This window comes from Schistocerca gregaria, chromosome 1 (assembly GCF_023897955.1).
Source record: "Schistocerca gregaria isolate iqSchGreg1 chromosome 1, iqSchGreg1.2, whole genome shotgun sequence".
NCBI lineage: Eukaryota > Metazoa > Arthropoda > Insecta > Orthoptera > Acrididae > Schistocerca > Schistocerca gregaria.
The window spans coordinates 728,685,168-728,698,241 of NC_064920.1; the positions used below are offsets into that span (position 1 = coordinate 728,685,168).

Genomic DNA, 13,074 nt, shown 5'->3' on the forward strand with positions numbered 1-13,074 from the left:
CAACTAAAGCTCCTTCGACAGTATAATATTTCACACAGTTACAGTTTTAAATTATTTATATTCTGATGAGGAAGTACTCTATGAATGACCCTAGTTGACCACACAAGACTTCTGATTAGCTCACAGCCAATTATCTGAAAATACAACATACACTGCATCGGTTTCTGTGTATTTTTGTCCCCTTCCCCCCCCCCCCTCTCTCTCTCTCTCTCTCTCTCTCTCTCTCTCTCTCTCTCTCTCTCTGCATCCACTTTGCCAACTGTGTACATGCTCGCTCTTTGCAGTGAACTACATGCAAACCAATGAATGGCACCATAAATAACAAATTCTACAAAGAAATTGCACCATTCTGTTGTTTCACTAATGTTACAGCAGTGGGTCTCTGTAGAGAATATGTAAGTACTGTAACATAAGACAAGTTGGATGCAATGAAGTACGTCCAGAATGAGTTTTCCTGATTTAGAACATATTTGAGGCTATATACAAAATATTATTGGAGGGGCACTACAGTGTTATTTGGCAGCAATTAGAGTTAGTGGCTTGAAAGAGATACTGGGCAGTTTTAGTTGATGACCCTTGTATTTGTTCAAGAATGTGACAGGGAAAGTCAAATTAGATTATATGTATTTTGCACTCAAACAGTTCCATGTTTGACCAGAGTAATTAATGGAGATTCTCATAGCGTAATTCACAATTCACTGATCATTAGTGAACAGGCGAAATTATTTTGGCAAACGACCATGTTGCCATCATCAGGTACACTGCCTACAAGCTGGTATGGATCTTTTTTCTGCTCCCTCCATTCCTCCAATCTGCCACTCCATGTGGGATCCTGCCCCCGGGCCAGGTGTGTAGCCAGCATTTCCTGGCTGACTGCTTGGCCAACCCTGGACAAGGGGCATGCACTGAACTCCAGATCAGAGGGTGAGGAGAGGGGGGGGGGGAGTACATGGGGGAGGAGTGAGAAAGGGGGGGGGGGCAAGCAGAGATTGAAGTCTTGCTAGGCACCTGCACCTGCTAGACAGTCAGATCAGCAGCCCATATCTGATGATGACAACGTGCTCATCTGTCAAAATTATTTTGCACCCATTGGATAATGACATCTGACAATTCATACGTGAACTATCTCGAAATATGCTTTCAATTCTGAAGCAAGAGAGAAACTGAAGATATCTACTACAAATTATCCTCTCCATTTATAAAACAGAAAGACACTGATTATGTGGTTCTGCATATAAGAAATATGCATTGCTAAATCATTAGCAATTTATGCACAATGAAGACACCACAGAGGAAACTTCCAAATTTGTACTTAAATGCAGCTTTGAAGTATAGGACACTAATTTTGGAACAGCTTGCCGAGACTGCAGCTAAACCTGAATTGAATATTTGTCACTTGTGTGTGGGAACAATTAAGTACATTCTTCAAAGGAGCATTATTCAAAATTCAACAAACATTTTAATTACAATACCACAAACAGCAAATAAAGCAACGCTCTCTCAGAACTTAGGTTGCATGCAGTGGTACAAATGTAATTTTAATGATGACTGTACTGCCCAACTGTGAACTGTTACGTCATAATAACCAGAGATTCTACATTTATAACAAACGGCAATACGTTCCCTGCAATTTCATTTCAAAAAACAAATGATGAGAAAGATTTTGTTATGGCAGAAATAAGCAGTCATGTACTGAGGAAGGAGTTACCTATTGGTGGAGAAACTCTAAAGAATATGCTGAATACTGTAGAATAATTATGTAGCTGCAGGGAGAATAGTACATAAAGTAAGTAACTTACAACATATTAATCCCTTATACAAATAATTACAACTGCGATGTGTACCCTACAAGATGGAACAAAAAGCACTTCTGTGTTTTATTATATTACTGGAGGAGTGTCTTTACATTACATTCAATGGATCTTGAATATTTTATATACAAGCAGTCACTGTAAAAACGCAGACATTGTGCAAATATGAAGCTATTTTCACAAGTTACAAAGAATTAGCAACACTAATTACAAGTATGGCATCAAGCACAGAGACAGAACAGGGAACATTTTATTAAATGGGCAGACTTTTTAGTATAGGGAAAAAGATTTCTCATTTAGGTCATTTTTGAGAACAAGAATATGGAGCAAGGCATACTGCAGGGGTAAAACATGTTATGTCATTTGCCTGTGGTTTCAAAATATGAAAAATTCAGCACAATGCAATTTCTAACGACAACATTGGGTAAGACAAGAAACTGTACATAATGGCAAACACCACTCAACATCAGTATTGTAATATTGTTCACAATATAGTTGCTGATGGTACAATTTCACAACCACAATTGTGAATATTTAGACTCCAACATAAAAAAGGAGAAACAAAAGATAAAAAAAAGAATACAAATAAATATCATCCCTACACTGTGAATTATTTTACTTTCGATAAATGTATGTGGGTTTCCCACTCCGAACTATTAGGGGAGACCAGGGCAAAAGTTACATGTGAATTTTGAATTAACCACTGGTAACACTGTACTTTCCTTCCAGTAGATGGTATCACCTGATAATACCATTCCGCTGGTAAGTGTAGAGTGAGCTGTTAGTAGTAGACGGACTGCGAGAGGAAACTTCTCCATCTGTTAATAATTTTTCTTCTTTTCTTCTCAATTTATTATTATTATTATTATTATTATTATTAGTAGTAGTAGTAGTAGTATTGTTATTATTTTAACCAATGTAGCCCTTCTGTATATCAGCCCAAGTGCTGTATCATGTGAAAGTCTTAACTTCAGGTGAAAGATAAAACATTTAAAATTTCTCTACAATTGAAAATTGATGCTTATCTGTAACCAAATGTGAAATGGTGACGTATGGGGCAATTTAATACAATTTTATTGGGACTAGTTGTTATATCATGCAGTTTCTAAGTACTCATTTTTCTTCTGAAGACAAATGAGAAACTACAAAATGAAGAGAAATAGGGACACAATGTCAAAGAAACAGATAGCAAAACTGGCAAAAGATTTAATAGCTGGTTCTTCACTGAGGAAGGCTACTAATAAATATGGAATAAATTTCATTATATGACAATATACAATGAAAAGACTTATCTCTTAGTGCAAGAGAGAAAATAAGCACAAAAACAAATCAGCATAAGAAAAATATGTGACAAGAGAGGTCATCTAACGGAGGAGACGACTGGTTCTGTATTGAGTGTGTTGAGTCCTATCAGTACAACCAGCAAATCAACTTTGGTGAACTTTGTGAGGAGAATATGCTAATGACTATGGTGCATTTTTTTTATAAATATTACATCTCCAAGAACTGCAGTTCAGAAACTGGAACTGAAGTTACTTGTTCAGAATAGGGGCACTTGGAAACCTCAGATTTCCAGCAATTTAAAAAGAAAAAAACCAGACCTTTCTATAACACCGATAATAAATTGTGTGTAGGAGAAACAAACAATAATAAATAATACAAAACCATAACATTCTGATCAATCCTTAATGGGCTATACTAATGTAACAACTTATCACAACCCCCATACCAACATGCCCCTTGTGGGATACATAGTCACAGTATGAATGACTGGAAATAACTGCAAGTCATTGATGTTCCTGATAGTTGAGCATAAGGGAAAAGAATATGCAGTGAATACAGAATAATAGTGTTACAGTATTATGATATTTGCATTAAAGTAACTCAAACCTTCTTGTACAAAGATTATTGAAAAAAATTGTAACAACTAGTACCAGTCTCTTGAACCACTCCATATCTAAACTTCAATATTCCATTAAACAAAATTTTGAAGAATAGTGTGCACGAATTTCACTGTCTGACATTCTCTTTGCAGATGTTTAACGCTACTCCCCTTGCTTTGACTCCTGTAGATTTATAATCAGTGTTTGGTGAGAAAGTATTCACAATGTACCAAGTAGACGTAAGGTGATGACAGTCATCATTCTATTCTTACTACAATCGATAAATAAGGAAACTGAAAAAAAAAAAAAAACACAAATGTACTTTTTCCTTGCAAAACAAGTCACTGCTATTCTCATGCAGTTATTTAGTAGAGAAATTTTTGTTTCCATTTAAATGTTTCAACATTTTAAGTCCTATGCTACAATTGGCTTCCATTTATTACTGCAATCATTGCTCCACTTGCTCACAGTACCTGAAAGTACATAATTTTGGCACTGCTTTTGTAGAAAGCTTGTTTAAATACCATTTTTGGTACTGTACATTGTACAGTAGAATAACAGGCACTGCTGCAGATCCAAAATCATGAATCAGTAGATATGCCTATCAGCAGTTTACAAGTCAATATGCAGTGTGTGGCATAAACTAAACAGTGCACTAGTAACAATATTATGAAAAGGAAACTTGCTACTCACCATGTAGCGGAGATGCACAGCAAAAAGACTGCCACAAATAAACATTTCGGCCAGTAGAAACTTTGTCAAAAATAGACAAGACACACACACACACACACACACACACACACACACACACACACACACACACACACACACACACACACAGAGAGAGAGAGAGAGAGAGAGAGAGAGAGAGAGAGAGAGAGAGGTACACGCAAATGCAACTCACCCACACGTGACTGCAGTCTCAGGCAACTGAGGCCACACTGCAAGCAGCAAAACCAGTGCATGATGTGAGTGGTGACTGGGTGAGGGTAAGGGTAAGGAGGAGGCTGTGTTGAGAAGGGGGAGGGATAGTAGGGAAGGCATGGTGGACAATGAAATGCTGCAGTTTAAATGGAGGGTAAGCCTGAGGTGGGGAGGTGGAGGGGTCGTGGAGATAGCAGAACAGGAGTGGAGGCTGGGTGTGATCGTGAAATGAGGGCTGTATAGTGCTGCATTGGGAACAGCAAAGGAGCCGGATGGGTGAGGACAACGAATAATGAAGGTTGAGGCCAGGAGTATTACAGAAACGTAGGATATATTCCAGGGAAAGTTCCCATCTGTGCAAATCAGAAAAGCTGGTGTTGGTGGGAAGGATCCATATGGCACAGGCTGTGAAGCAGTCATTGAAATTAAGGATATCATGTTGCAGCATGTTCAGCAACAGGGTGTCCACTTGTTTCTTGGCCACAGTGTGTCAGTGGCCATTCATGCGAACAGACAGCTTATTGGTTGTCATGCCCACATAGAATGCAGCACAGTCATTGCAGTTTAGCTTGTAAATCACATGACTCGTTTCACAGGTAGCCCTGCCTCTGATGTGAGGATGTATGGGACAGGTGTTGCATGTAGGTCTATTAAAGGGGTATGACAATGAGGTAAGGTGTATATTGTGTAGGTTCGTTGAATGATGGAACATCACTGTGGGAAGAGTGGGAAGGATAGTGGGTACGACATGGGTAGTCAGAACCCTGATGGAGAATGTAATTCAGTTGCTCCAGTCTTGGGTGGTACTGAGTTATGACGGGAATGCTCCTTTGTGGCTGGACAGTGCCTTATCTTCCCAGTCTCCCACAACCTCCCAAAGTCCCACCATCTGGTCACAAAGGAGCATTCCCCTCGTAATTCAGTACCACCCAGGACTGGAGCAACTGAATTACATTCTCTGCCAGCATTTTGACTCCTCCTCATTGTGCCCTGAAATGAAAAATGTTTTGCCCACTATCCATCCCAGTCCTCCCACAGTGCTATTCGGTTGTCCACTGAACCTATAAAATACACTCATCTATCCCTAAAAAAAACCTGCTCCCAACCCCTTACCTCATGGCTCGTACCCCTTAACAGACCTACCCGCAATACCTGTCCCATGCATCCTCCCACCATCACCTACTCAAGTCGAGTCACAAATGTCACCTATCCCATCAAAGGCAGGGCTACCTGCGAAGCCAGTCATGTGATCTACAAGCTAAGCTGCATTCTATATAGGCATGACAACCACATAAATGGCCACTGAAAAAGTGTGACCAAGAAACAACACTGTTGCTGAGCACACTGCCCAGCACAACATTCTTCGTTTCACTGACTGCTTCACAGCCTATGTCATATGGATCCTTCACACAATCACCAGCTTTTCTGGATTGTGCAGGTGGAAAACTTTCCCTGCAATATATCTTACATTCCCATAACCCTCCTGGCCTCCACCTATGTCAGCCACTGTCCTCACCCATCCAGCCACTTCTCTGTTCCCACTCCAGCACTATGCAGTCCTCATTACACCAGTCTTTTTACTTCTCTCCTTTTCCGCCATCCCCTCACCACCTCCTACTCGCCCTCCATCTAACCTCCAGCACTTCACTGTCTGCCACCCCCACTATACTATCCCTCCCCATCCCCGCCCCAGCCTCCTCCTTACCCCCACCTCGTCACTGCTCCCAGTATGCATTGGTGCTGCTGCTCTCAGTGTGGCCTCAGTTGCCTGAGACTACATTCATGTGTAGGTGAGTTGTGTGTGTGTGTGTGTGTGTGTGTGTGTGTGTGTGTGTGTGTGTGTGTGTGTGTGTGTGTGTGATGAAGACCTTACTGGGCAAAACGCTGCGACAGACTATATGTTGTGCCGACCTGTGACTCGGCATCTCCGCTATACGGTGAGTAGCAACTTTCCTTTACATAATATTGTTACATTCCATCCTGGATTTTACAGTGCACTAGTGTAATTTTATCCACAGATTTTATCTGTGAATTGAGAGCAGGAAGAGCAGCTATCAGTACTGTCCTCAAATAATCCACAAGCAGCAACTTTCTATCTTATTAGTTTGTTCATTACTAGAAGTTATGTCCATTGAAGGAAACCACCTTTTAATTAAAACACTCAAAATTGTATCTGCAAGTCTTCTTGTGATACACAACATTTTACTTCCCATCCAAGATTTTTGATTAATTCTACAAGACATTTGTGCTGTCTAAGCAATTCAACAAAGAAACCCGTAGGTGTTTATTGAATGTTCTTGATGTATTCTGTTAATCTTCTTTGATAAGAGTTACTTACATACACAGACAATAATCGGTACTGTTAGGGAGAATGTTTTAGCTGTTCCAAAATGGTGCTCAAAAAATATGAGAGTAGTGCGATCGTCAAAATTTTCCCCGCATGAGTAAAACGAAAAGACATCCACAGTGAAAGTAATCTTGAAAAATTAATTGAAAGAGCTTGTGATAAGCTTAGTGGACAACTTAGAAATCAACTAGAGAGTAATTTCACAACACTGGCATGTCCTGTCAACTTGACAAATACTTCTGAAAGTAATGATATAATTTTGAATCAAGAAAATGGATGAAAAAAAAAAATCCGGTTTGTCAAAAGCTAGAGTAGAAATTATGCAAAGGGACTGAAATACTGGGAGAAGTGTACTGAAGTTCTAAGGCAAATTGTTTTGTTAGTATGTCTCTGCAGTAAGACATACAGATTCACACTGTTTGCTATTAATTTGAGAAATTGGCAGCACTAAGAGGTGTGAAGAAAGGTGTAGAATATGAACATGATCCTGCTTCAGCAAACAACATTGTGAGCACAAGCTGCAGTATCACTCACTATAGAGAACATACATAATAGTCCAGTGAAACTGTCAGAAAAAAGCCTGTACCTTGCAGAAGACGGGGTAGAAGATTTTATTTTTTTAACTCGTTCATATTGTTGGAAAGGTTAGAAAACCAAGTTTTGCCAACAAAATTTCTCTTGAGAAAACTTTCTGCAGTCAAAGAACTTCGAAAATTTTGGACTTTTTTCAGTTTTTTTCAAAATATCTCAGTGTCATTTGCTCCTATCGCTTTGACGTCTATTTTATTTTTTTAAGCGCACAAAATTCCCTACAAATTTGATTCTTACCATTTTTTTCTACTCCCAGTATCTAAGGCGCTACAGCGCGCCAAAAAATAGCAATTTTTCAAATTTCGAGCAAAGAATAGTTGGTGACAATTTCCACGATGTAAAGTTCCGTAGAAAAGATAAAGTTGTGACTCTCCTTTCTGCGTTCAATTCTGTAAAAGCTGGGAGCACTAAAATTACTCCTGTTGAACCTTTAAGTCTTTTCCAAAGGATTTGTTTAATGAAACAAAGTGAAGAAGAGTTAAAAGCCTTTCTGAAATATGAACTTGCTCCTTACCCAATGTCCCTATTCTCAGAAAAAGGCATGCGAAGAGGAACAAAATCTTCATTCTACAATGCCTTCGTTCCAGTGGAAGATGCGAAGTCAGGTGGACGGATTAAATTTTTTGTCATTGATGGAGGTACCTTATCCACAAATTGACTGACTCGAAATGTTTGCTTCAAGTCAATAGCCCAAAGCTATGTTTCTTACCTGCAATGCCATTTTGGATCTCAATTTGCTTTTGTATTTGATGGGTATCCATATGAGGGAGACAAATGTAGCACAAAGAGTGCTGAGAGGATTCATAGGTCCAAACAACATTCTTCGGTTGACGTTGTGGTTGAATCAGAGATGGTAAACCAAGTCCCTCAGGACAAGTTCTTGTACAACGAGTGAAACAAGATGCGTTTGATCACTCTTCTTAAAATGGAATTTCTGGAAGTGTAGCATTGAAGTGCACCAGGCACAAGAAGCTGCTGACGACGTAATTGTAACATCTGCCATTTCAAAAACCAAAGATTTTGGAAGTGTTGTCATTGTAGGAGGAGATGTTGACCTGCTTGTGCTCATGATCGGTTTGGGGCAAGGCATTGAAAACTTATTTTTCTTAAAGCCACGAAGAGGAAATGCAGAAGACAAGTGGTTTTCCACTGTATCTTACAAGTTTGACAGTGAATATATTCTGTTCACTCACGCCTTTAGCGGACGGGATACGACAACTGCTTTTTTTGGTCAAGGAAAAATTAAGTGCTGCAATATTGTTGTGAAAAATGAACACCTAACTTCAGTGCTTTGCACGTTCAATAAGTTACATGCTACCCGCGAAGAAATAATAACTGCAGGAGAACAGGTTAATATCGCACTGTATAGTGGAGGTGTCAGCAGTTCCCACACCCTAGACAATTTGCGGTACCAGCTATTCGCCAAGTCTGCCACAAAAAGCAAACTCAATCTTGCACGGTTGCCACCTACACAAGATGCTGCACACCATCATTCGTTGCGGACTTACCAACAAGTCCAAAGTTGGATGGGAAACTGGGAACCTCCTGAGAAATGGGGCTGGAATCACAGTGACCATGGTCCAATACCCGTTATAATGAGCCAAGATCCAGCACCTGAAGCACTTCTTCACATTGTTTCAAGCTCATGCAAGCTGAACTATGGCGGAGTGTGCTCCTGCAAAAAAGTGGGTTTGAAATGTTCTTCAATCTGCAAGAAATGTATTGCGGTCAACTATGAAAACGTGCCAAAATTTTTATGTGAAGACAGTGAAGAAGATGTTACGGAGGATGTTGAGGAAACCGCTGACGAAACCAATGAACTTGCTGAGGCTGACTCGCTGTTTAAAGACGAGGTCAATCTGGGATCAACTCTTTGTACAGACCCTGAATCCGTAACTCAAGGTATTTCTGGTGACACTGAGGAACCTGGACCTTCAAAACGTTAGAGGTGATGCTCGTATCTGTCCCAAGTGCGCTCAAGTGCAATATTATAAGTATTACACACCCAGAACTGTCAACATTTTTTAGTAACTGAGAAGCATTTTAATTGTAATAAAGCTACTTATTTTTAATGTCAACTGTGTGGCTTTTATACACAAGAATAATTACCTACCTAATTAGGTTGCCTATTGCAGCTAATAATAGTTCAGTTTCCTGAGAATTTATTTTTGTGTGTGTGTGTGTGTGTGTGTGTGTGTGTGTGTGTGTGTGTGTGTCACTTAATGATGTATTTTTATATTTATAGTTTTACAAATACCAGGGCTGAGGTGGCCCATAGTGAACTTTAGTTAGTAATGTAAGAATCACAAGAGTTGGGTGCCCAGCAATCCTCATGTTGCATACAGAGAAATTGATTACCTGAAAGTGAGGTGGTAAATTCCAACTTATAACATGATGTATAATGTATTTATACTATACATACAGAAACTGAAAAAAATGTGTTCAAAAATTAGGTATCTTGCCACTGTGCTCAAAATTTGAAAAATTGGTATTTTTTGAGGCGCTGTAGCGCCTTAGATATTGGGAGTAGAAAAAAATTGTAAGAATCAAATTTGTAGACAATTTTGTGCTCTTTAAAAAAGAAAGTAGACATCAAAGCGATAGGAGCAAATGAAACAGATATTTTGAAAAAACTGAAAAAAGTCCAAAATTTTCGAAGTTTTTTTACTGCAGAAAATTTTCCCAAGCGAAATTTTGTTGGCAATACTCGGTTTTCTAATATTTCCAACCATATGAACGAGTTGAAAAAATAAACTCTTCTACCCCACCTTTAGCAAGGTATATCTACTATTTGACTGGGCTATAAAGGTATAGTTCACTGAATACACATGGCCTATGTACTTTGCAACTTTTAATTAATACTTTGTGTATAACAAGATGCTGTCTACTGAAACTATGTTCAAAATTTACGAATTTGATGAAGTTTTTATATTCAAGAATTTGAAAAGTACTGTGTATGAGATTTTCAACTGGTTGCAATACTTTAAAATTACTTAAATCACAAGTTTCTGTTAATGGATCACTATTAAGTTGTAAAAGTTACTTCTTTCTTTCAGTTTCTAAAATCACAAACCCACAACTAGACACAGTACTCCAAATTTGATGCAGAATGATATATGTGGTTACTATAGTAGTTAAATGCGTAAAGTTTAAATTATCACTAAAAAAAAAAGAAGTTGCATTACTAATTTTTTGTTTATTAGCAGGTACAAGTCTGTAGACACACTAAGTCCAATGCTGCTTTGGTGTAGCATCTCTGCAAAGAAACAAAATAGTTAGTCCTGCTACTTTGTTTTGAGGTGATAATCAAAAACTTTGACTACTCCTAATAAATGTCCTACTGGAGGAAAAATTCAATAATGTTTCAGTTAACAGAAACTTCAACACAGCCCGTTTTCATAGATGCGTAGGATGTATTTAAATGGACGAAATCTGAATTAAATGGCATTCCAAACTGTGCACATAATAAACAGAGGAGCTAATCAGAACTCAATTTATGAAGAGGATCTGACATTGGAAATTAAATTTCAAAACATGCACATTGTAAGAATGAATCCTCAAGAAAGAACTTTTCCAATTTATAGATTTAAGAAGGTCTGAGATCAATAACTGAACACACAGCACCATTTCCTACACAGTAATTGCCCGCTGTAAGAAAAAAAAAAAAAAAAATCATTTCACAGTACATGTTTCTTCAGAATTCTGATGAAGGCATCAACAGAGAAATAATGGTATCTGTGTTTAAATTATTCAAATGGCCGATGTATCACACTGTGAGAGCACTACACACTTCATATGGCAAGCATTTGTGAAAAAAGTTTGTGATCGTCTATGACTGGCTGCAGAACAATACTAATTACAGCAATGAATGTAAATTACATTAACAGTCTAAAACGTGCGCATAACCATTAGTGATCAATAGTGTGTACTTTACAGTGCACTTAAAATGTATTAACATTATTAGAGCACAGTAAAATCGGTCAGATGCAAATATGATCCTTCAATTACTAATATATCTAGTGACGTCTAACAGGAATACTGCAATCCACTAAGAGTTTTCAGCCTCCCACACAGTTCAGCACTGCACTAACCTCAGTAACAATAGGCCGGATCTCCTTGTTGTCCGTAACTCTGGTCACGACCGTCTCCGTGAAGGTGCTCTTAGTGATGGTCTCTGTCACTTTACCCAGAGTGGTTGGGGCAGGGGGAAACTTGATGTCACCCAATGGTGTCTCTGGTCGTTTTATTGTCACAACAACAGTAGGGCCAGCAATATCTGGACCTGGTGGCTTTGGAGGAGGTTGAAGGAAGTGGGCAGGAATCATAGCCTGGAAATCCTCACTGGTTAAAGGTTTGGGTAGTACCTGTACAGGGGGCTGCTCCGACGATGTGCTGCCAGCCACAGATGGCTGGTTCAGGCGCCGTGGAGCTGGTCGAGGAGGTTCTGTAGGTTTTGATGGAGGCACGTGGTTTGGCAGCACTTCTGTACCACTTTCTGCAGGTGATGATGCACTTTCTATCTTCATTTCCTTTCTCACCACATCCGATGTAGGTGGTGAAGGATCATTCCTCAGTCCTGGCAATTTACCATAGGTAGGTGCAGTGTTGGATACTGGCTGCTCCACAGCAGCCCTGCGATATCCCACATAACCAGGTCTGTTTGCCATGTAACTGTTTGCACTGTATAGTCCTGTATACGGTTTTGGCACTCCAAACACACGTGGGGATTTCTCGGAGCCTGGGCTTGGGGAGGGTGAGGGGCTGCTGCCCAAGGGAACCAACACCTCTCGTTCCACCACCAGACGCACAAACCGCTCAAGACCAGTCAACATGGACACTGCTTGGTCATGCCGAGCTCCTTCCATGTCCACACCGTTTATCTGTGGGCAGACACACTAGACTGAGTCCTCTCACCAGCATGCTATTATGACAACCAGTCAGTCTTCAGGCATACCAGTATTTCCTACAGAGATTCCTCAAATGATAAGCAAAAGATGTTCTGTTGTTTTTTATCAGCCACTAATTTATAATTATGTTCACTGACTTGGAATAAAGTTATGCATCTACAAAGCATGAAGTTTAGAACATGTATCTACAAATGGAGAGTTCTTTTCTTTTCTTTTGCTTCAATTTTATACACTATACTGGAAGACAGAGAGAGGTAAGAACTATTCCACTGAAGAAAGAACTAAATCATTCACACTCACACAAGCATACAGCAGCAGAGATTAAAATGATAGCAACCCAAAGCATTTCTGACAGAGGCATGGACTAACAAAAATAAGTTCACTTTTATGTGTAAAATACATCCTGCACAAAATGACACAGACAAAGCAAAAAAAATAAATAAACAAATAAAAAAAGTCCTAATAAGCTGCACACACAACATGTTTCAAAGACATGGAAAAGTAAAAGGTTCTTTTCATTTTTCCCAAATTAACAATAAATGATTTACATTACTGCTAAATTTCTGAGTTCCTCTTGTATTATCCTGACCATGAGATTAAAAATTAGAAAC

At 39.1% G+C, this 13,074-nt stretch overlaps 1 protein-coding gene across 24 annotated transcripts in view; it reads right to left on the minus strand.

The window, feature by feature from the left end:
• Positions 1-13,074, minus strand: part of LOC126266876 (protein lap4) — a 528,757-nt gene that overhangs the window by 167,048 nt on the left and 348,635 nt on the right. For 11 of the 24 annotated variants that reach the window (XM_049971528.1, XM_049971578.1, XM_049971538.1 and 8 more), the window contains one exon: positions 11,648-12,436. The exons of 6 other annotated variants lie outside the window; for them this stretch is intronic. In XM_049971528.1, the coding sequence (XP_049827485.1) occupies positions 11,648-12,436 (789 nt within the window). The remainder of the gene's footprint in view (positions 1-11,647; positions 12,437-13,074) is intronic. 7 more of the 24 variants (XM_049971620.1, XM_049971569.1, XM_049971681.1 and 4 more) reach the window with 1 other exon arrangement.